Source organism: Ahaetulla prasina, chromosome 1 (assembly GCF_028640845.1).
Source record: "Ahaetulla prasina isolate Xishuangbanna chromosome 1, ASM2864084v1, whole genome shotgun sequence".
Classification (NCBI taxonomy): domain Eukaryota; kingdom Metazoa; phylum Chordata; class Lepidosauria; order Squamata; family Colubridae; genus Ahaetulla; species Ahaetulla prasina.
Window position 1 is genome coordinate 349,358,656 of NC_080539.1, and position 25,298 is coordinate 349,383,953.

The 25,298-nt window shown below is 40.3% G+C and overlaps 1 protein-coding gene across 6 annotated transcripts in view; it reads right to left on the minus strand.

Moving 5' to 3' along the window:
• Positions 1-18,072, minus strand: part of ARMH4 (armadillo like helical domain containing 4) — a 72,097-nt gene extending 54,025 nt beyond the window's left edge. The window contains exons 1-5 of one of the 6 annotated variants that reach the window (XM_058163013.1): positions 17,879-18,068; positions 16,647-16,764; positions 11,374-11,521; positions 8,557-9,910; positions 1,090-1,137 (exon numbers count right to left, since the gene is read on the minus strand). In XM_058163013.1, the coding sequence (XP_058018996.1) occupies positions 1,090-1,137; positions 8,557-9,904 (1,396 nt within the window). In that variant the 5' untranslated portion in view covers positions 9,905-9,910; positions 11,374-11,521; positions 16,647-16,764; positions 17,879-18,068. Of the gene's footprint in view, positions 1-1,089; positions 1,138-8,556; positions 9,911-11,021; positions 11,073-11,373; positions 11,522-16,646; positions 16,783-17,878 lie in introns of those variants that run through there. The other 5 variants (XM_058163011.1, XM_058163014.1, XM_058163015.1 and 2 more) reach the window with 5 other exon arrangements.
• Positions 18,073-25,298: the final 7,226 nt, after the last annotated feature.

Consider the following 25,298-nt stretch of genomic DNA (forward strand, 5'->3'; position numbering starts at 1 on the left):
TCCTTTTGAAATGCTGGCTGATACTTGGTTGTAATTGTAATTAGAAAGTAATTGTACTCCCATTATTATAGGCAAGTAGGTTTTTTTTGGAATTTATTAGAAAAGAAATTACAATCTGATTCCTATCCTTACGATAATTGTCAGGCCTGGAAGCCATCTTTTTATTGGATCTTCAGGCCTGCCACATTTAGTGCTTTGGGAAACTGGGAGGGGGGATTGTATGGAGCAGGGAAGATATATAATCATAATAATATTCTTTTCTCTGAGAGTCAAGGACATCTTGCCCTGCACCTGGAAGGGTGTGACTGGGAGGCATCGGCAGTTGGGACGGTGCTTTGATTGGACCAGGTGATAGACATGTGGGTGCTGGGCAGGGACTTGGACTTTTCTATGGGTGAGGGAAATCTGGAAGCTTTTGGGTTTTCCCAGATGTGCCAATATGGTATCTCTAATAAAATGGAACTTTGAGGAACTTCTAGCCTCAGAGTATTCTTTCATTGGGGTGTTATTTGGAACCCTGACAATAATTTGACCTTCTGAAATGATCTTTATTTTAAAATGAAGGTTAAAAGGTTTTTTTAAAAAAAATCCAGGCTAAGAAAGGGATTAACATCCTAGATCTGCTTATTTCTAATTGTACAGGTAAAACTTTTGGAAGCTTATGGAAAAAAACCTTCCCTGTCTAAAACCACTGAATGGCAACACAGCATATTCAAACATTTGTAAAATTCTCAATTTGAACCTGATGTATTATCATCTTATAATTTATAAAAAGGATATCTATATTTCGAGTACCATGGATTAAATACATTTTTATTCAGAAGCAAAACAAACAATTCAGTTGCATCAACAATTGGGAAATGTTACAAACATAAATAATGATAATTATTAACAATTTCAAGTTTCAAAAATATATTTCTTATTATAATGAAGCTAATTCATCAAAACACGGGATTATTGGACTCTTCAGTGGATGTTTAAAAGGGGGTTCTATTCACAGGTACAATAAATCTGAAATCATTTCTTCTCTTAGTTATGAAACCCAGCTGGGTGACTTTGGGCCAAGCTTTCTCTCTTAGCACAACTCACCTGACAGGGTTATTGTTGAGGCTGTGGCGTTATGTATGCCATCTTGAGCTGCACAAAATAAAGGTGGGATACAAATCTAATAGTTATTATAATTTTAACACACATGATTTACATATGTTTACATAAGAGCCAGTGGTTAGAATGTGGTATTGCAGGCTGACTCTGCCCACTGCCAGCAGTTCGATTCTGAGCAGCTCAAGGTTGACTCAGTCTTCCATCCTTCCGAGGTCGGTAAAATGAGGACCCAGATTGTTGGAAGCAATATGCTGACTGCTTAGGGAGGGCTGTAAAGCACCATGAAGCGGTATATAAGTCTAACTGCTATTGCTATTACTATGTTTTCTTGTTGCTCCATACTGGATGAATGTTCATAACACTGTTAACAAGTTTTTGAGATAAGAATTAAATTATGTTAGCATGTTGTTAAAGCATATTCCTAACCTTTGAATTCAACTGTTTATGAAAAACACTTGGATTTATACATACATGAATTATAGCAAAAATATTGCTGGAAATCCTTTTTATTTACATATATTTACATATTTCCAGGAACACCTATTTTTACTAGGAAATTTGTGCATTCTGTATAAGGAACAGGTGCATGTTTAATTTGTGCGAAACAGAACTTGACAACTCTGGAAAGAGATGAGAGATGTGGCCGATGCAGAAAAAAATATTCTCAGAGTAACAAAGATCACAGATTTCAGAACAAATTATGATGGAGAGTTTGAATTTTCAATAACAACTGTATGTTTCACAATCTCAATTTTCTGATCAACTTTGAAAATTATCCACTAATTCTGGACAGTTCAGTAACTGAACTAATAGGCAAATCAGTTTGTTTTCTCATATTTCTTTCCTTCCACTATATGTGAGTAAATTCTGCGTTGTAAAGCGTACTGACTGAAAAGGAAATAACCTCCCATTTTCCAAACATCACCTTTGTTTAATGAAGAAAAAAGAATCTAAAGATAATGCCACAGCCTTTCCTGCCTCTGAAAAGCTCCCAAAATTTGTATTAACTCTTAACTTTTCTGAGATTCCAGACAAGGTGTTTAATCTTGAATTGTTTCTACAGTGGTACTTTGGTACTCAACTGCTTTAAAACTCATCAAATTTGATACTCAACGCATTTTGACATGATAATTTTGCATCGTTTGTTTGCTACTTAACGCACAAGCTAGAACTTGTCGGTGTTGGCCGTGTTGTGACTCACTACATTATTTCTTATGGAAATAATTGTTTGGTACTCATCGTGCCTCCTGGAACCAAATAACAATGAGTACCAAGGTACTATGTCTTCCCGAAAATAAGACCTGGCCTTATATTGGGGGGGGGCTCCAAAATAAACATTAGGGCTTATTTTCGGGGAAACACAATTTCAGGGTGATTAGCCACACTGGGCTCCCCACCCCCTGGTTTGCGCACAGGAGGGGACAAATGCACGGGGATCGACCATATCTGGTAGCAGCTGCAGCTCGTCAGTCCCTTGATCATCACACTCTGGGGCTACACAGCTCATGCAGCATAGGTGAGTTGATTCCCTGACCAAGCAGCAGATGGAGCCAGAGGCGCGGGGGGGGGGAGGGAGGCGATCCAAATGCGCCACATGGACCACGGGAAAGTCGAGAGGTGGTGGGCCGGAACAGGTGGCCGCGGAAAGCTAGTCTTTGCACGGCAGCAACAGCAGATGAAGGCACGGGGCAGAAGGCAGGTGATTCCAACACACTGCATGGGCCACTGTCAAGCCAAGAGACATGAAGATGAGCCTCCTGTGACCACTCTGGCCCACCAACTCTCGGCTTTCCCACAGCTCATGTGGCTCATCTAGATGGCATGCCTCCCCCTCTGAGTCTGCCTCTGCCTGCTGTTTGGACAGGTAATCAACTCAACTGCTCTGTGTGGGCTGCAGCTGCTACCAGACACCATCAGCCACGTGTGCTCGCCACTGCCTGTGCTGACTATGCCCATCCTTCACTAGGGCTTATTTTGGGGTAAGGCTTATAATAGGCACATGTTTAAAAATCAGGGTAAGTCTTATTTTCGGAGTAGGTCTTATTATTGGGGAAACATGGTAGCAGTATAACTTTAAAAACACTTTCTTATGACTGAAACAATTACAGAGGTACAGAATTTTGGCAAATGTACTTCAGAAACCGTAAGTTGAAAGAATAACTCTAGTGAATCTCTTGAAAAGAACATAGTAGAACTCTAAGAGATAACTATTACCTCTCACAAGAAAGCAGAAATGAACCTGAATGCATTGATAATGTATTAAGGATTTTGACAGGCTTTTGAAAGGAAGTGAAGGTGAAATGATCCTTTTACAGAATTTGGTACAGTGAAATAACCTCAATTTTTATATCGCGAATGTTCTTTATAGTGTAAGTCCATCTCTGATGCTCTGTATAGAAAAAAACCCGCATGAGATGTTCTCACTATTACATACGGACTGGAGGTACAAGCTGCCCTACCAGTTGGGTGGCAAATTATTTTCTCAGATCCATACTGTTTACTTTTATCCAGTCCAGATGGTTCTTTCAAATGAAACAGAAAAGCAAAACATGAGTTCTTACTTGTGAAAATGCAGCAAGCCTATTTTCTGGAATTTAATTTGATAAATATGGCAACTTCTGGATCCATCTTGTGGAGAATAGACTTTTTTTTCTATTCCTTATAAAGAATTGCAATTGATTCGATTACTGTGTAGTTTTCTCAATCTTTTGTTGATCAGGTAAAAATATCTTTTCTACAGTTTTAACTCTCAACAGCTCTATTTCAACAAGTATGGAATAAAACTGAAAAAAGATGTTTAATATCCTTACTGAAGAAGAAAGGGCCAAGAGTTTATGATGGTAAGGCTTTCAACATTTAAATCTTAGACTCGAGGGCTCCCATCCTTGCCCCAGCTCCTGCCAACCTAGCAGTTCAACAGCAGGTAAATGCAAGTAAATAAATAGGTACCACTTTGGTAGGAAGGTAAGATGCTGCATTACATTATGATGGCCACCTGACCACAGAAATGTCTTTGGACAGCACTGGATCAATGGCCTTGAAACAAAGATGAGCATCGCCCCCTACAGTCAGCAACGACTAGTGCAGGGGTCAGCAACCTGTGGCTCTGGAGCTGCATGTGGCTCTTTCACCCCTCTGCTGCAGCTCCCTGTCACTCAAAATATGTGTCAGAACCACCAATGTGTGACACCCTCCGGCACACAATTTATTGAGCTTTTCAACCCCGGTAAGCCAACCATGGATAAATCCAAGAAAAGAAAAGTTTCAGAAGAAAACAGAAAGTTTAATTCAACTACATATGCTAGTTTTGTGGCTGCTCAGGAAATAGTCAGGTACGGGAAAGGTTTTGTGGTTTCCGGTGTTTTCTTTTCTATGAGAAACGGGTGCAAATGGCTCTTTGAATGCTTTAAGGTTGCAGACCCCTGGACTAGTGGAATAAAATCCACAGGGGACTCCCTTGAAATAACTGAGAATATTTTGAGGTTGTGATGCAAAGAAAAAATGGACTAGAAAATATGACTTTGTTGCCAAGGTTTAGGAAAGCAGAAGAAGGAAGAGATAATAGATGAGACAAATGGATGGGATCGGGGATACGGCTGAGTTACAGGTTTTTACTGGGAATAGATTTGGATGGCGGATGTCTGTCCATACAGTCACCATGGATTGGTCCTAACTCCATAGCCCTAATTATCTTTCTGCATTTAATAAACTCAGTGTTTTCCAAAACTCCTTCTCTTGTGGAACAATTCTACTCGGAATAAAACTTAATAACATGATAGAATGTATGCAGTTCAGAAAAACTAATATTGAAATAAATGTGTTAATTTTTGAAATGCCTCAAGACTCCTTATGGCTTTTGAAAAAAATAAAGGAGGCACACCTTCTAAAGAAAAAATGTTTTATAAGAATGTTTTATTTTACTTCTCAAAGGCTAAGGAAGACTTTTCTCAAGATCTTCTGCAGTTTCGAAAAGAAATGTAGCCGGAAGAGATCCTCATCTCTGTATCAGCTTGCTGAAAAAATGAATGAGTACACAAGGCCTTTGTCGGCCTACATAGTTTATGACCCAGATGATCACACTCTGTTCTCTAATATTGAGTACAAAGGGATATTTAGAAGATGTCTATCATTATGTCCCATTAGGGTCTTAGGGGGTTCAGGCAGCCATCCTGCCACAATGCTTTTAAACAGTTCATTCATTTAGGATTATTTTTGTTCAGTTGGTTCCAACTTGGACCCAGGCCCAACCACAGTTCACTGCAGCAGCACAGAAGCAGCCAGAATATCCAAGGGAATCCAAACACTGAAGCGAGGCTGCAGAAGACAGTCTGCCAAAATTCCCAAATAGCAGCACAGCAGCTTTCAGAACATAGAAAGTGAAGGTTAATATATGCTCTCCATCCTTTCAAAAGGTGCTATTATACAATGCAGTTAAAAAACAGTTTCAAATTTTTGGAAATAATTTGGAAAAAAAAAAGTAAAATAATAGGAAAATGGATTCAGTTCCCCAACTCTAGCATCATATACACTCAGGGGCTAGGTTTACCCATTACATAAGGTGGTTTTTGTTGGTTGGGTTTACAGTGTAAACTCAGTAAACATTGAGCCTTTTGTGGGCTTTTCAATAAATCAACAGTGAATCACCTACAACTAGCATGTCAGCCCCAGAGGCCATCTTTTTCTTTGGATAACAGATTAACAGAGTTGGAAGGGACTTTATAGGTCATCTAGACCAACCCCCCGCTCAAGCAGGAGACCCTACACATCTTCAGGGCTGCCACATTTAGTGCTGTGAGAACCTGGGAGCGGGGATTGCATGGAGTGGAGATATCTAGCCATAATAACATTCCTTTCCCTGAGAATCAAGGACTTCTGGGCCTGCACCTGGAGTGGCTTGACTGGGAGGCATCTCCAGTTGGGACGGTGCATTGATTGGACCATGTGATGGACATGTGGGTGCAGGGGAAGGGACTTGGACTTTCTTCTGAGTGGGGAAAACCTGGAAGCTTTCAGATTCAGATTTTCCCAGATGTGCCAATATGACATCTCAAATAAAATGGAACTTTGAGGAACTTCTAGCCTCGGAGTCTTCTTTCATTGGGGGTGTTACTTGGAACCCTGACACAGCATGTGACCCATCCTCCATATAGAATCCCTCAGCATGCCAAGATCAAGCCAAGACCAAAATGGAAGAGCAAAAAAATAATAATAAATCTAGACTTAAGACTTAGATTTAGACTTAGACTCTTCGGGTACCTTCCAGAAATACTGGATTATTGGACTTGGTTGGAAATGATGGAAGTTGCATCAGGAGGCTTCGTGTCAAAAAGAGCAGTTTCGAAGAAAGACATAAAACTTAATTAGGTTGGGGATAAAAGTATAATTGGAGCCATATGAAGTCCAGGGATTGTCTCCCCCACCCCTGCAAAAAAGTATATAAAGAAATAAAACAAAAGAAACCCATCTAAAGAAAAATAAAACAAATGTTCCTCTCCAGGCAGGATCTTAATTAGATGGAACTAAAGAAAGTGCAGCACTGAGTCAAAGCACAGAATTCTTCTGGCAGAGGAACAGCAGAGACTCCTTAGACAAACAGAGACAGCAAAAGGCAATAATAAATGTATGCTTTTAACTTGCATTTTAAGGAATTATGATCAACAAGGAAAACTAAGCATTGAGTCAGACAGAATCCTGGGACTTGCCGAACTCAGCATATACATACAATAATACAGTATAGGGAATCCTCAACTTACAACCACAACTGAGCCCAAATTTTCTGTTGCTAAACGAGACAGTTGTTAAGTGACTCACTGCAATTGGTAAGTTAGTATCACAGTTGTTACATGAATCTGGCTTCCCCACTGACTTGGCTCGTGGATCACGTGATCCTGGGGCACTGCAACCCTCATGAATATGAACCAGTTGCCAAGCATCTCAGTTTTGATCCCATGGTCATGGGGATGCGGCAACGGTCGTAAGTGTGAAAAATGGTCATAAGTCAACTCTTTCCAGTGCTGTTGTAACTTTGAGCAGTCACCAAATGAAGTGTTGTAAGTCGAGGACTACCTGTACTATTTCTCAGCCCCCAGCTTTAGGAAATATAAATATAAAAAAATATTTCTCTCCTTTTTTATCAGAGCTTAGGTAGTCTGCAAGTAGTCCTCAAATTATGAACATGCTGGAGCCTTAGTCATAAGTCGTAATGGTCATAAAACAGATTGGTCACATGACCAACCTGATTTTATGATTCTTTTTGCAATGGTTGGTCATTAAGCCAATGCCATGGTCGTTAACCAAACCTGTTGTTCGCTATTGTGTGGTTTCGCCAAAATCCCGAAGTGTCAGTTTTGGACAAAACCGTTGTAAAACACAGGCAAGTTAGCAGGGGGGCGCTGCAAATGGCTGTAAATTCAGCCGTGTTGCCAAGCTCCTGAACTGCAGTCTTGTGACCATGGGGCAGGCGACTGTCAGAACGTCGGATCTGGGTTGCGAGTCCCCTTTTTTAAGTCCATTGTAACTTTGAATGGTCGCTAAGCGACCAGACGTAAGTCGAGAACCGCCTGTATATACATTGCATACCTTCTCATTGGGGGAAGGTCACCAAAATCATCTGTTCCAATTTGGGGTCTGGCTAGGAATTTGGGGGGTGGGGATGTAATCTCACATCAACTGGAGGGCATTAGATTAAGGAAAGCCAAAGTATTGATGTTGCTTTGCCATAGGTTAGAAAAGAGAAGTATAGCAAAGGGGAAGAGAGGCCTTCTGGAATGTAACTTAACAGATCTGGCTTATCAAATTTGGCCTATACTGAGCCGTGGTGACACAGTGGTTAGAGTACAGTACTGCAGGCTACTTCTGCTGCCTGCCGGCTGCCTGCAATTTGACAGATCAAATCTCACCAGGCTCAAGGTTGACTCAGCCTTCCATCCTTCCAAGGTGAGTAAAATGAGGACCCAGATTGTTGGGGGTAATGTGCTGGCTCTGTAAACCATTTAGAGAGGGCTGTAAAGCACTGTAAAGCAGTATATAAGCGCTATTGCTATTGCTATCAGGCAAAACTCAACCAAGAATGGATCATATGGGTGACCAAAGAAAGCCTGATAATCCAAAGGGCAATGGGGGTCAGGGTGAACCATTCTGAGCTACTCTGAGACTCTGTTCTACCTGCATTTGGAAGCATGGGGGAAAAGCTTCTTAGGAGCAGAAAGAAGAGAGCCTAAGCAATCTCTCAATTGCCCATCTGAAAAGGGAAAAGATATTATTAAAAATAGGACTGTTATAAATTAAATCCCCGCTAAATATTTTAAGTAGACGAAGAACCTGAAAAAAAGAAGGATCATGTATAGCACCATTGCGGTATACACCATAAACCGAACAGTGGTCCATACTCTTTTAAGTTTTCTTAAAATAAGAAGCATCGATGAGGGCAAATAGGATGGGGGGGATAATTACCTCTTAACTGGTGTCTTAAGGTTTGGAAGACATCTGATTTGGTTGCATCTGTTGTAGTTATAGTCTCAGGAAACAATCTAGACCTGATGATCACTGTTGGATCTACGTTTTCCCCTGGACTTTCAGACTGGGCTCCAACCTTCTCAGATGGATCGATCGTATGAGCAAGATTCAAGCTTGTATTGGCTGATTCCTCTACCTGCATGGGTATCTGGCCTAACCCATTCTGATTATCTTTGCTTCCTTTTGCTGTGGTTACCAATAATCTCAGTGACGGGTCCTTTTTCACATCATCGTCCTCCTGTCCTGTTGGTTGCGCTATCTGAGGTTGGTTTATCTTCAGAGGATGCATAGCTTTCGCCTGGCTGGAAGGCTCTAATTTGGTATCATCCCACTCATCACTTAGCAGCAAGCCTGCAGTGGCCATCATGGTAGTGCTTAAGATGCCTTTCAAGGGCCCTTGGTTCTCTGAGATTTCCCCTTCCAAATTTAAGGAGGCATCTGCAGGCAATAACCTGGGCTCTGTAGCAGCATCTGTGCCCATCCAGATCGTTGGGAAGCTATTTCCATCAGATCCTTTTGTCAAATCAACTGGTGGGCTCGTTGGAAGAAATGGATTCTTGAAGAGGTTGCTTGATGTTGTTGTAGCAGGAAAGCTAATTATTACTTTGGGGATAGTTACCTGGGGATTGTCTGAAGGGTCAACATGGGCACCTTCCTCCAGACTGCCCGGTGTAAACTGATCTCCATCAAGTTTTCCTTCTCCCCCACCTCCCTCCACTGTTTCTTTTGCAGAGCTAAGTGTATCATTTTCAACAAGAAGATCTGGAATGGTCACAACAGTGGCAATTAAAGCTTCCTGTGTCCCATATTTATCCGGTTTTTCATTGGGCCCATTGAGACTGATTTGCCTTTCGCTTTCTGCAGCAATCTTCAGACCTGTGCTGGCAAAAGCATCCATATCTGAGTGCTCCGAGGGATTGTGAACATGCAGAATGGTTGGTAAGGTCGTTTTTACAGTTGTGGCTCTGTTTAATGACCTCCTGGATGGCTCTACCGAGGCTCCATAAAGGCTTTCAGATGCAGAAGCGCTGGCTATATTCATGGATGAGCTTAAGTTACCCTCTGGATTTGATGCATTTGTGTCTGCTAAGCTGCTCTCTGCTGGTGATGCCAGATGCAGTTTTTTTTCATGCCTCTCGTCCCCTTGTCCTAAAACAAGGCATTGCAGGCTGCCAAAGTTGAGTAGAATAAGGCAGAAGGCAAGGAACGTGTGATACCCCCTCACGCTGCTCATGTTCAAGGAAAAGTTTGCATGGAAGTGAGCAGAAAGAATTATTTCAGTCATCAGGTCCTGCAGAATGAAGCAAAATAGAGCAAAACAGGTTTCCATTCCTTTCAAATTAGTATTTTTTAAATTAAATTGAAATATCATGTAAAACTCTAGTATTCATAGCTACTTTGCTATTATATAGATCAGGTCTCTCCAGCCTTGGCAACTTTAAGACTTGTGGACTTCAATTCCCAGAATTCCTCAGCCAGCAAAGAATTCTGGGAGTTGAAATCCACAAGTCTTAAAGTTGTTAAGGTTGGAAACCCCTGATATAGATACATTATTATTGTAATGAAGTTACCTTTGGGGTTTTTTCCCATCTCATTCAAAGCATTTCCTCACTGAATAAACAAGATGCATTTTGCAGAAGCTGGGCCTCAAAACTTCTGTACCAAGCTAATTGTGGCTTATTCAATAAACCCTGGCTAAGGAAACAATTGCTTTGTGCAATGTACTGTAAAAGGGTTAGGCCAATCTAATCTCAGAAGGAACTGTATTCCATAAGGCAGTAGTAGCAACCAAAAAAGCTTTCTTCTTGGTGACATTCTTTGACTGATGGGACCCAGAGAATGCCTCTTCTGCTGAATCTAACAGGATGGGTAGAAACAAACTGGAACAAGAAGCCCCCAAAGCAGCCTGGCCCTATGCCATGAACAGCTTTCTAGTTGGCCATGAACAGCTTTCTAGTTGGCCATGAACAGCTTTCTAGTTGGCCATGAACATCTTAAATTGCATCTGGAAGCACATCTCCAACCAAGGCAGCTCATTTTTTTTATTTTTTTTTATTTTTTTTGCATTTATATCCCACCCTTCTCCGAAGACTCAGGGCGGCTTACACTATGTTAGCAATAGTCTTCATCCATTTGTATATTATAATAATAATAATAATAATAATAATAATAATAATAATAATAATAATAATAATAATAATAATAATAATAATATTTTAATTTGTATACCGCCCTTCTCCCGAAGGACTCAGGGCGGTGAACAGGCAGATAAAATATAAATACACACAATAATTAAAAACATCCCTTAAAAAACTAATTTAAATGCCCAAAATGTTAAAAAACGTACTTATATACAAAGTCAACTTATTGCCCCCAACAATCTGGGTCCTCATTTTACCTACCTTATAAAGGATGGAAGGCTGAGTCAACCTTGGGCCTGGTGGGACTTGAACCTGCAGTAATTGCAAGCAGCTGTGTTAATAACAGACTGTCTTAGCAGTCTGAGCCACCAGAGGCCCAGCTCATTGACAGAAGAGTAACATGTGCACATTAAAATACATTCATAACTGCCTGCATCCCTACACTCAGCAGCAGCTATAGCTTCCAGATGCTTTTCAAATGAAGCCCCATGTACAGTGCATTGCAGTAATCCACCCAGCAGGTGACTAAGGTGTGAGTCACTGTAAGCAGAGCCTCTTGATCCAGAAAACGGAACCGCCGATGTATAAAATGCAGTTTGTACAAAAAACCCACCTGGCCTTGTCTGACATCTGATCTCTGAACAGGAGCTGCAAGTCATCAGGTTTCACATCAGTTCTGCTTAGGGCAGTGCAGCCACTTAGTCTTGCTAGGGTTGAGCTGAAGCCTGTTTTCCCCCCTTCCAACCTACAACCTCTAGACACTGAGATGAAACCATAGACAGCAGCAGTTGGGTTAGATGTTAAATGGGAGTGGGAAAAGCACGAAGTTCTGAGGGACCCTGCAAAGCCCTACCCCATCAACACAGACTATAACTGACTCTGGATGAAAGAGGAGAGCCAGCATAAGGCTGCTCATTCCCAACTCCAGTGGTGGGATTCAGCCAGTTCACACCACTTCGGGAGAACCAGTTGTTAACTTTCTGAGCAGTTTGGCAAACTGGTTTTTGGAAGAAATCATTAGAGCAGAGAACCGGTTGTTAAATTACTTGAATCCCACCACAGCCCAACCCCCAAAGTTGTTACAGAAGGTCACCATGGTTGATGGTATCAAAGGCTGCTGAGAGTCAAGAAGACCAAGGATGGATATGCTACACCCACCCATTTGGTCCTCTACTCAGGTATGAAACTGTATTGAAAGGAATCTAAATAATCCACTCTCTCCCGACTTCTCTAAATCTGCAGAATGTAATTGGTTTACAAGTATATGAAATCAATAAAATAAACAACTTCAAGATGGCAGAAGCAAATACTTCTTTGAGCAACGTATCTTGCCCAGTCAGCAGAGAAATATTTCTCTGTTGTGACAGTAGTTCCTATCTTCTATACCAGTGATGGCGAACCTATGGCACATGTGCCACAGGTGGCATGCGGAGCCATATCGGTGGGCACATGAGCATTGCCTTAGCTCAGCTCCAGCGCACATGCGCGCACCGTCCAGCTGATTTTTGGGCCTTCTGGGCCACTGGAAGTCGGGAAACGAGTTGTTTCCGGCCTCTGGAGGGCTTCCGGGGGGGTGGGGAAGGCCGTTTTCGCCCTCCCCATGCTCCTAGAAAGTATCTGGAGCCTGGGGAGGGTGAAAAAACGGGCCTTCTGGGCCCATCGGAAATTGGAAAATGGGCTGTTTCGTGTCTCTGGAGGGCCTCCAGGGGGCTGGGGAAGGCCATTTTTACCCTCCCCAGGCTCCTAGAAAGCCTCTGGAGCATGAGGAGGCTGAAAAACGAGCCTACTGGGCCCACCGTGCCATCACGTGCCAAAGGCGGGGGGAGTGCGGGGGCAGTCATGCGTGCATGCACGGGGGGGGGCGCAATAAATTATGGGTGTGGGCAGTCGCATGTGCGACACCCCCCCCGCTCTCCCCCCGCTTTTGGCACACAATGACTAAAAGGTTAGCCATCACTGTTCTATACACTTCTGATTCCCATAAATTTTACATTCCTATACAATACAGTAAACAATTGAAATTGACCCCTGAAATATACATATATTCTAACATAGCCAAAAATTTAAAACATCTCTATTAAGATATTTTGCCTGCTACAATACTCCATTTCCAAAGCAGCTACCTGGAATTTCCTGTACAAGCAGGAATATGCTGAACTTTCACTGTTTAATATCCAAGAATGAATAATCCAAGATATTGCTAGACATGGAATCTTCCTTTAACTACCATGACAGAAACTTTAATCCTTCTCCTCCATACATCAAAGCAAACCCAAACGTAGCAATCCCTTCCTTAAAGGACAGAGATCTTCTCCTAAAAATCTCAAATATCAAGGAATTATTGAGCTATGGAACTCAGTCGCCTTAAGGGAGAAAGAGAGAGAAAAACTGGCTTTTCAACATCGTGAAAGATCCCAGCATGGATGGAGCAGGAACAAATGGATCAGCACATGGAGCTAAATACAGGTCAATGATGGAACTGAAGGTAAAAGTTTGGATAAGGCTCTGATTGTTTAGAAAGGACAACTGTGAGTGGCACCCAAATTGTTCCAAAGCGTCAAAGGCATTAGATAGAGTCAGTGCAGACAGCTCCATCCTAACAGCTTGAGAGAGATGACATACTGTTGGCTTCATCGAATACTGAGAACTGCTTGAGGCTGCCTGCTGCCATTTTTCAATATGCTACTGCTTGCAGCTAGGTTTAGTCAGAAAGCCCCAATCAATGCAGGTAATTACATATATTCAGAACAGTGTATTGATAGGTTACTTTCAATTGTTAATGGAGGAGGAGTTAATTTAAGGAAGTTGGTAATGGGGAAACATTTAAAAAAATGAGGTTTGAATGAGCTTAGAGGAGACATCTCTTTAAAAAGGACATAGAGCAAGCAAGGGCATTTGAAAGAGAAGACTGCACCAAGAAATAGGTAACCAACTTAATCATTTTTTCTGTCTGGTAGAAGCTTTCAAAATCTCTTGTATTCTGCATTAGCAGAGAATAAAGAGAGCTGTTCTACATGTCTCTAATCAGAGAAAATTAATTGCCAAAAGTCAAGCCTTTGAGTTGAGTTCAATTCCTGGGATCTTTATATGGATGTATCCACGGCAACAATCTAAAACTGATTTGTAATATACTCTTTTATACGTATATGTGAGTGTGTTTATTTCCCAGTAAACCATAATGTCTGACCTTCAGTGGCGGTTTCCCTTTTAAGCACTAACCACTAGATTCAACTATGACTAGTTTCTGCAATAAACCAAGACCAAGTATGTATCTCCTAAAACACTGGCTAAATTGTTGCACAGAGATTCCTATCTATTTTAACTACCCAGGTGATGGGTCAGGATTGCAACATTGTCTATTAGTTCAGAAGGATGTGAAAAGTAAATCTGGTTAACAGAAGGAAGATGCGGAATTGATATGAAGCTCCAGGGAAGATGGTATGTTGCGAAGATGTAGCGAAGACCACGTACATGAGAAATGAGAGGACACTGAATAACATGACCATCCTTAAGCAAGGACTATAAATGGGACCAACTTTCTCTTTTTGGGAAAAATGTAGAAAAGTTAAAAGAGCGTTGGATTCCCCACAGGAATTTGTTAAAAATACAGGTTGGCAAGGTTTTACAGAAGCGATTTGCAACTGTCTCTTTCTTAGAGCTGAGAGAAAGTGACTGACCAAGGTCACTCCGCTGGATTTGTGTGGAAGGTGGTACTAGAATTCATGGTCTCCTGGTTTCTAGCCTGGTACCTTAACCACTATACCAAATTGGCTCTTAGTTTTTTCATTAGCTGTTTCTAATTTGACAAAGATAAATATGTAACTGCAACTATTATGGGAATTAGATATTCAATGTTGCATAACTATCTTTCCGCACAAAAAACAGATTATTTTCATGCTTACTTGCTCTATTTAATGTTTTAATGATGTTTAGAGCAAAAATGAGATGGTAGAGAAGGCAATGCTTATTAATTAATAAGTGAATCACTAGATTCAATTCAGTTTCAGACACAGTATTTATTCTATAATGCCAGATTCTAGAAGAAGCAAATTATATGAATTATCTGTTAAATTCTTCTGAACAGTTGAATGAAGGAATCACTGACAGAGCATTGAATGAAAGATGCCACCAGTGAATTAGCCATCAACTCTGGGCTAGAATGTAGATTAGGATAATCTAAATTATTTTATCTACCTTTTCTTAATTAAAAAATACCAAAATAATATGCTGCTTTATTGGATCACTGGTCCAATTAGTATTAGCTATTGTGCCTTCTCCAACTTTATATTCCCACATGTGTTGCATTAAAACTCCCATCACCCTCAGATAGCATTAGTTGTAGACCAGCACATGTGGAGACAGCTTCAGCTACAACAGAAGTCTTTAAACTTGGCAGCTTTTAAGACTTGTGGACTTCAACTCCCAGAATTCTCCAGCCAGCATAGCTTCAATTCTGGGAGTTGAAGTCCACAAGTCTTAAAGCTGCCAAGTTTGAAGACCTCTGAGCTAAAAGATTCATCCTTAAACCATATTCAGTCCTACCTGAAGATGCCAGGGGGAATTAGCATGAAGAATCTTACATGAATTTAAGGTCTGCCCTTCAAGAAGCAGCTTTTCTTTCAAAGGAGAAAGAGGATGAATTCACTCTCATTTGAAGTCGTGATTTGCCTAATCATGGTTTGCTGAATGAGACAAAAGGCGGGATCTCAAATGAGATCAATAAATATATAGATATGAATTATAGCACCTGATTTAGAGAGGAAGGTAGAAAGAGGGGGGGGGAACCATAGAGCAGTTTTGCATAACTTTGGCTCCAACAAGCTAAGTGCAGCCTGTGACAAAGGCAATGAGGTTGATGGTTACATTTTTCCATTCTCTTTTCTTTTCTAAAATCTGGTAACACATTTTCTTAGGTAAATGGTACTCAAATGCCCATTTAATCTCTAATATACAGATTACAAACAAAACGAAAAGTAACTTTTTGTTCCAAGGCATCACATCTCCAGAGAATCCCACATGTGTCTCCCGGCACAAATCATTGTGGAGAATGCCACCTTATGTTGCATTTCATCGGGAGTGGGGGTAGTAACCCAAGCAAGCACTGCACAACAAATGGCACGGAAGTTGGCTCCCTCCCCTGCCTCCTCCAGATCTCTGATTCAATCATTCCCATGACATTGATAAACAAGAAAAAGAATAGTTCTTTTCATTCTCCTACCCCTATCCCAGCAAAAGAGAAAGATGCTTATCTAACAGCAAAGAAAGAGCAGCAGTTCTATTTAACTTTCGCATCGTACAAAAAGTTGTGTGCTTTTTTTAAAAACACATATTCAACCATCAGTTTTCATTTGTATGCGGGTGTTACAAAACCATGCGAGACCCTGTTTAGCCTCCAAATTCCACAAGGCTGTTGACCCAGAGCCAAGAGGAGAGAGAAATGAATGAAATCAGCCATGAACTGAGGGAAATTTGATCTTTGCAAAGGAGGGGGGGTGCTGCTGTGGAGGGAGAAGAGAGACACAAATCCTCAAACAAAAGGCAGACCAAAGCAGTAGCAGCTAGCTAGCGGCAACATCCATTTCCTCCAGTGATACAAAGAACGAGGCGGCTGCCCTTTTTCCCCCATTCTTGAAGAATCCAGGCGGGATGGGATGGGATGTAGAAAGGCAGAGAGAAAAGAATTCCTGTATTCCTCAGCAAGGCCCATTTGCTTCACTAATCCTGCACCCTCCAGATAGCGAAGCATAGCATACATCCATTGTCTAGAAATCCTAACTGAGCCTGGGGCGAAGCAATCTCTGACCAGTCCCTCCAAAGGCAGGTTCACCTAGGTTCCTCTTCCCTGTGAGCCATAAATACCCAAGGTTATCTCAAATTCTGCCTTACCTGAATGACTGCTATCTCTTTAGCTGGGTAGCATCTTTACGGTCCCCGGGAAAAGCTTCCTGTGGGTTTTCAGCATCCTGCGTTCAGCTGCTCTGCTGCTGCCTTCATGGCCAGGAGACTAGGAGGAGGAGAGAAGAAAGGGAGGAGAGAGAGAGGGAGGGAGAGAGAGAGGACAGATGCTTTTCATATTCATGAGACCCTCCTTCCCTGGCTCAGGGATTGGGCAAAGGCCCTGCCTCCCTGAAGCACTCTTTAAAGCCACCCAATCCTAGCTCTACTTAGTGTACACTGGAGCTGGTAGAAAGAAAACAATAGGGGATAATAGTAGAGGTAATAAGTGTTTATTAATAAGATAAATAGTAGGAGTAATACAGCATTTCAAAGATAGAAAGACCTTGACTTGCAATATGTAAAACCCATATCTCTGAGCAGACCATATGCTTGCCAGGCAAGCTGAAATGGGCCAAGCACAGATGGTACAGCTATTTTGCAGGCTGTCAACAACTGGACTAGAACCCTGGAGATTCCAGATATGCTGTCTGGTTTCCATTGGGGTGGAGAATGGGAAAACAAAATCTAAATGAAGTAGCGTAATAAATAAAACAGGTCCAGGTTTCATTCCCAGCATCCCTGGGGGAAAAAATCTTTGCTACAGGTTGTGAATTGCTTCTGGTAATATATAATTTCTGGGGTAGATAACAAATTACCTGATTTTGGAAGAGCATCTCTAACCTAATATTCTTTTAGAAGGGCAAGGCCAAATCAAAACTATGGTTTCATATTAGGAATTACTGAGTTAGCAAAGTTTAGAAGACAGTAACAATGTAAATTACTAGTTGCAATATGGATATAAATTGAGCTGCTTTTCAGATCACATTTTAGCCATAATTTCATAGTCCTATTTTTTTTCGTTGCTCCGCCTTTCATTACAGTACTAGAATTTGCAGATTATTTACACTTTCAGCTACCAGGGTAATGTTATCAGCGTAGTGCAAGTTATTGATGTTTCTTCCTTCAATTTTTAAAACACCCTGCTTTTCTCGTTATGTATTCCACATATTTCTATAGGTTTCATCAACCAAAAATTCCATCAATTTCTGTAGTTTTTTTTAACATGGTAAAGATCAGAGTGATGATCTTTTTATTTTCTAGTAAAAGGTTTTTGTAAACAGAGAATATACTGGAAGACTTTTCTTGTTTTCTTATCTTTGTTTCTCCCTCAGTGTACTTACAAATGTTATTATACTGCCTCTTGTTTCATTTAAAAATTTTTGTTAGGTTCTTCTCTTGAGATCTTTGTCTTTCTTGCCTTCTCCTCTCAGCAATCAGCACACAACATGCCCCCAGATCCAGGGTGAAATCCAGCAGGTTCTGATAGGTTCTGAAGAACTGGTAGCGGAAATTTTGAGCAGTTTGGAGAACCAGCAAGTACCACCTCTGGCTGGCCCGAGTGGGATGGGAATGGAGATTTTGCAATATCCTTCCCCCAGGAGTGGGGAGGGAATGTGGATTTTGCAGTGCCCTTTCCCTGGAGTGGGGTGGGGATGGAGATTTTGCAGTATCCTTCCCCTGCCACGCCCACCAAGCCATGCCCACAGAAACCATAGTAAAAAAATTGCATTTCACCACTGCCCCAGAGATGAGGACACTCATCAACTTCTGGTATCTTTCTATATTGCTGTAATTCAATATAAATGCCTGCTTGCTGGACAGCTGGGCTGACCATAAAGGCTGCCTTGATAGGCATATACTCCTGGCATTCTTTGTTCATCCTCCCAGAAACACATAGACAACAGGACTTGGGGAGAATTCAGATATATATATATATAAACAATATCTGTATTTTAGCAGTTAGACAAACTGTTTTCTATATGATAAACTGAGTTTATTTTAAAAAAAGTTTCTCTTCATGATTCTCAAATTTGATTTTCTCAAGAATGCATCAAAAGAAAAATGGGGCAATTTACTGTATTGGCAGGAGAGTTTACTATGACCACTAGGCCAGCCTAGTATTAATTAATTAATAAATTTATTAATTTGAATTAACAGGTTATAAATTCAAGAATGTTCAAGGTTTCCATTTCATTCTGACCTTTATTTTGTTCAGGACTACTAAGATCAATCAATTAGAATAGAGCTGAAAGGGACCTTGGAGGTCCTCTAGTCCAGGAGTCTCCAATCTTGGCAACTTTAAGACTTGTGGACTTCAACTCCCAGAATTCCTCAGCCAGCTTTGCCAAAAGTTGGCAAAGTTGCCAAGGTTGGAGACCCCTGCTAGTCCAACATCCTGCTCAAGCAGGAGACCCTGTACCTGGGAATCATACTTGAGATGCTCCAACTCTACCCCACAACCAGCTTCAGATAAAACTGTCACTGTTTGTATTTTCAAAGGGAAAGCAAAGCAGGCATCGCTTCTTTGTCCCAGCAGGCCTTCCGTACAGCCTCAGATCTTTTGCTGTAAGCTCAATTATTTATTATTATTATTATTAATCATTAAGGGTTAAATTGTACCCTATGACCATCATTTGTGTTGTAAATGTTGCACCTTGATGAAGGTATTTTTTCTTTTATGTACACTGAGAGCATATGCACCAAGACAAATTCCTTGTGTGTCCAATCATACTTGGCCAATAAATTCTATTCTATTAGACTTAATTAGTCTAACTCTATCTAGAAAAGCAGGAGGTATGCAGGCTGAGTCAATGTTCTGCCACTATTCTTTATTTGCCCCAGCTTTTATTCATAAAGATCTGCAGTTTTTAAGAGTGCAGTTGGGCATTAAATATGATGCTGAAAAAGTATTTATAAGTTCACCGTACTAATATAACATAATCCACAAGTTGGTTACAAGTGTAGTTTTCAAAGAATTATGATTAAGTAAATCAAAAAGTCAGTTAAATACTCTGCCTAACAGAGAGAGTAGAATATGATGCTTGTAAAATTAGTTGTCAGCTTTGGAAGCCATATTAGGCTGGAAGCTTCAGAGTTTTGCTTCAGAGTTTTTACTTGGGAGTTAGGGTTTTTTTTCTGGAATGCTGACATTAGTGTTACAATTAGCATGTGGTACAAATATCAGGCATTGGTTGGTTCATATATTGCTGTAAACAACAAAGGTTTGTTGTGGCATAACCCACTGATTTGTGCGTTATCACACTGATGTGAGATACAAATCACTGATTGGCCCACAGATTACATGCCACAGTTATTGCGATTTGTTATAGTTATATTGCGCTGCTTTGTTGCCTACCCTTTGTTGTTATTTGTGAAGTAGATTAGGCTTAGAGATATTGACATATTAACTCTGGGAGTTTTATGAATATGCATGGATAAAACCATACCAATTTTATTTCAGCACTAACCACAACACTATGATATGGTGGAATTGTTTCCACAGGGTCATCATCCTGATAGGCAAAACGTAACCTGCACAACACAATTATTTGTATTTATTTATTTATTTATTTATTCATTTTTTAATTTAATTTAATTAATTTATATGCCACCTCATATAAATTCATTCTGAAAAACAACTCTAGGCAGCATATGTTTTAGTTCTATCTCTGTTAACTAACTGTGATACAACTGATGTTCTAAACATTTCCTTTTTTGTTGTTTGTGATTGCACACTAGACCACAAACTCTGTTTGATCCGTTCCTTACAATAGATCCTAAACTGCTGACAATGGGAGAAGAAAATATTTCCTAAAACAAGTCAGCAGTTATAGTTTAGGAAGCAGAATTGCTGAATAGAAATACATAGACATTTCTCTTCACTGCCCAAGGTCACCAAATCAGCTGCAATTCTAGGAGGGGAGCCTAAAGTAGAGACCTGATTTCCAGGGCCAAATGCTGCTAAGTAGCATTTCTTTTACATGGTTCATACTGTGTATCAGTGGAATACATAAGTGACTTGATAAAAAGAACAGTCCCTGAAATAAACTTCTAGGGAAACTAGAGATAGAATGAATATCTTTGGAGGGGGAGGACAGGGACAGAAAAGAATAACAGAGTTGGAAGGGACCTTGGAGGTATTCCAGTCCAATCCCCTGCTCAAGCAGGAACCCTATATCATTTCAGACAAACAGCTGTCCAGTCCCTTCTTGGATTAAGGTAGTCAGTTCCAGTAACATTTAGAATTTTCTTCCATCTGTCTTAAATATTGGATTTCAGAATTAGATTAACATAGTATTTGTATATTAGTATGTTATCTTTTATACTCTTTTTTAATGCCATCACTCTGCTAAATAAATAATTCCCTCAACACTGTCAAACTATTTACTAAGTCTGCACTACTATTAATCTTCTCATCGTTCCCACCACCCATCTCCTTCCACGTATGACTGTAACTTTGTAGCTTGTATCCTTATGATTTATATTGATATTGTTTCCTGATTGCTTATTTGTACCCTATGACTACCATTAAGTGTTGTACCTTATGATTCTTGATGAACATATCTTTTCTTTTATGTACAGAGACCACATGCAACAAGACAAATTCCTTGTGTGTCCAATAACACTTAGCCAATAAAAAAAAATCTGTTCTAAAAGCAAGATTTCACCAATGCATCTTTCCTTACCCTTTCTATAAAATTTATATCCAGCACTGATAGCATTCCATTGATTATCTCCATTCTACCAGGTTTCTATTATATCATTTGTATCAGTTGTAAGTGTTGTACCTTGATGAAGGTATCTTTTCTTTTATGTACACTGAGAGCATATGCACCAAGACAAATTCCTTGTGTGTCCAATCACACTTGGCCAATAAAAAATTCTATTCTATTCTATTTATTCCATTTTTCATCAATTCCATTTAATTGTATTTGTAAGTCTACCCACTTGACAAGTGACTCTGGACAACTCAAACATTCGCACACACACAAACAAAACATTTAGCAGATTTATGTATCTTCCTGACTCAGTACCGCAGAGTCAAGTTTTTAAGTCTGCCTAAAAGGCAATAGTGCTGGTGCTGTAATGCATTTGTCTGCAACTCAGTACACTAATTCTTCCAACTGCTAGTATTGTTTGAAAAACTACTATACCCCACATTACTTTCCAAATGTTGCTGGCATTATTTTTATTTTTTGTTTCCTGATTATCTTGTCCAGTAAGTAAACCACTTCAAAAACATACAGTATATCTTTTCATAAACAATTCAAAATACAGAGCATAACACCAAAGACAAGGAACTATGTTTATTGGAGTGATCATTGGGTGCCTAGTTTACAAGAAACAATGAACAAGGGAAAGCAAAGACTTTTTATAGAAGTTGGGGATTGTAAGAAAGGAAATCCTAGGCACTTTGGAGGAAAGCTAGGCAGGTCCTTGTTAAGCAGTTGGAAGATTTGGCGGCCAGCTGGCTTTTCGATCTGCTGGCTGGCCGGACTGCTGACTTGCGGGCCTGTGGGCTTGCTGGCTTGCGGGAAAGGGACGGTGGCGCTCACTTTGAAGTGCGGTTTGGCGCCCCGAGATGGACAGCCGGCCTTGCCGCCTGTTGTCTTGCGGGCCTGCCGCCTGTTGGTCTCGCCTGTCGGCCTCCCGGATTGCCGGATTGCCAGATTGTCATTCTGCCGCAAGTACCATCGGCGGCTGGACTTTTTCCCAAGTGGTTGAATGAAAGGATAGGTTTACTCATTATTGATCTGGGTCCTTAACCGGGCTTCATAGAATAAATAAGTGTTGATTGCATTCCCAGAATCGTTGACCATAAACTACTCCTTTCTATCCATAATAGCTGTTTTGCATATGTTAGCCCAAAATCTGATGAACCGTTATGCTGCAGTGCAAGAATTTAGCTTGAGAGTTCATGACTAAGACTAGCTGGGGTTGCCTTTGTACAATAGGTTTACAGTTAATTGAACCACAATTATTGAATTAATTTAATTGCTGAATTTTCAAAACCACAGCTATCGATCATAAAGTTGGGTGCTTTAAGTTACATTACCCTAGCTAACCACCATATTTAGTCTAGGGGCAAACTTAGTCACAGAGGTCTAGTGTTGAAACTTGTACTTATTAATTGACCAGGGATTGATTGACCATCTTGCCTGATTTTGTTCAGAAATATTCCAGATTGAGACACATTGCTTATGCAATGTGGTGCACAAGGTAGTGTGGTGCTCTCTGAACTTGGTTGTTTTTTTCCAGATGTTTTATTACTAATCTAGATAACATCATCAATGCACTTACCTATTAGTACATTATAAAATGCACACTATTATAAAAGAGAAGGGAGAGAAAAAAGAGAAACAAGTTCCTGTTATCTGAGTAAGTTGTGTGTAAAGAATCTGGGTTTTAAATTCTATTTGTCATGTGTCATGTAAAGCAGACATATTGTGACTGAATTGCATAAGCTATGGTTTGTGGGAAAATGTAGTACTGCAGATTCATATAACTTGAAGCTATATCATGGCTTAAAATGACTGAAGTTATCACATTAGCTAATGTGAGTGTTTGGGGTGTCAAACTCGCAGTGTCACATTGCCATCACATAGTGGGATATTTTCCCCCTTCACGGAGCTGGGGTGGGTGTGGCCTGCACATGACACATCTGGACCGCAGGCCACCAGTTTGACACCCCTGGTAGTATGAAATGTAAACCCAGCCACTTACCATGTTAACAGAATACTAAGCCCTAGCTTTATAGTGCAGTTCACCATACTAATTAGTGTTTCTGATTATCACTTGTTCAGAACTTAAAATTACAGCTAATTGTTCTTTTAAAATTACAGCTAGCCATTGTTGCAATGGTTGCAAAAGATAGGTTCTTAGGTTTAGTCTTGGAAGAAGCCATGAATCAGGACCATGATTGAGAATAACGTGAGCCAGAGGCTCCAGTGACGTCACCCTCCTGCTGGGTGCTCTAACAGAGCACTCCGTGTTAGAAGATTGTAAAAGTCAGTGAAACAGAAAATAAATCGCTGTTCACTGAGCTTAGCATAATCTCTGGGTGAAAGAGGTTATCAGAATTGTGGAAGAGTGGCAGGTCTGACAGGGGGTTTGCTCTCAAGAGCGAATTTTCCTGGATTTATGACCCCACCGAATTCCACTCCTTCCAACTTCAGCACGCCCCTGTTTTTATCAGGGAAAAGGAGAGGAATGTCGCTTCTGCTCTAGAGGACTTATTAAATTGATTGATATTCCAAGCAGACGGGAATTTCACAAGCGTTCGAACTTTGATGTAGAATCAGCACGGCAAGTACCGACTCCCTTTTTGAAACTTGAAACCTTTCTTTGTCTTTGATTAATTGACTTAAAATGGCGTCTAAAAGTGAAAGTAAAAATTTTTTAGTACGATGAAGCAGCGTTACTTGTGGATTGTTACAAACGGAGTTTTTTTATACTGAAAGGAGGGAAGGAGAGTTATTAAGTTTGAATTCCTGATTCTTTTGAAGACAGAATGGCAGCTAAACCTTTAAAGCCTTCTGGAAGAAGGGGATCTGAACCAAGTCTTGAGGAAATATTGAAAGAACAATTAAAACTTTCTGAAGATAGGCAAAAAGAGATGATGGAGAATTTTAATGCAAAAATAAGAGAAGATATTCTTATGGCAGTTCAAGGACTGAGTAAAAAAATTGAAGGATTGGAAGTGGAAATGCAACAGATCTCTCAGTCAAATAAGCATTTAGAAGACGAAATGAAAGGTGTTCAGAAAAAAGTGGATCAAAATGAAGATCAGGTTGTGATATTACAATATAAACTTATGGAAGGAGCTCTTAGAATTGGTGGTATGCGAGAAGAGCGTGGGGAAGACTTAAGAAAATTATATCAGAAGCATTGGCTGAATTTATTGAAGCGGACCCCAAGAGGTAGCTTACCAAATTGATAAAATATATAGAGTTAATTCTTGGATTGCAAGACAGAGAAAGCTTCCTCGGGACATTGTGGTTTATTTTGTGAAAAGGACTATGAGAAATCAAATTCTGCAAGTTTCATATCAGACAACTTTAAAAATTGGAGAACAGGAGTTGAAGGTGTTGAAAGAGATTCCTTCAAAGATGTTAAGAGACAGGAAGGAATTTGCTTTTTTTACACAAGAACTTAAAAAACATCAGATTCAATTCAGATGGGAGGTGCCAGTTGGACTGACACTATTCTATCAAGGAAGGAGATATAGAATTGACACTGTTTTAAAGGCAAAGGATTTTCTTTCTACAGTTTTGAAAGTCGAAATAGAAGTGATAGAAAACTTCAAGAGACTCAAGAAGGCGTGGTGACCCAAGAGCCTTTATTGCTGCCAGTATTAGAGGAACCACAAGAGCAAAGGGTGACAAGAGGAGCCCTTAAGCGTAAAGAAGAGCAACAGTCTCAAAGTAAAAGTCAGGATCCCATTATGGAAGCTGTGGGAGGAGCTAGACGGAAGATACCGGAGGAGGAGCTTCCGTTGTCTGCTTCAAAGCTTCAGGAGGCCAGTAATGGCAAATAGAATCTTGTCATGGAATGTTAATGGCTTGAATTCAGCTCAGAAAAGAAGGAAAATATTTCACTACTTGAAACAATTAAAAATGATGTGATTTGTTTGCAAGAGACACATATAAAATTATCAGACCAAAAATATTTAATTAATTCAAAATTGGGTAACCATTTTGTTGCATCAGCTTTGGAAAAGAAGCATGGAATTGTTGTATATATCAGGAAGGATTTACCAGC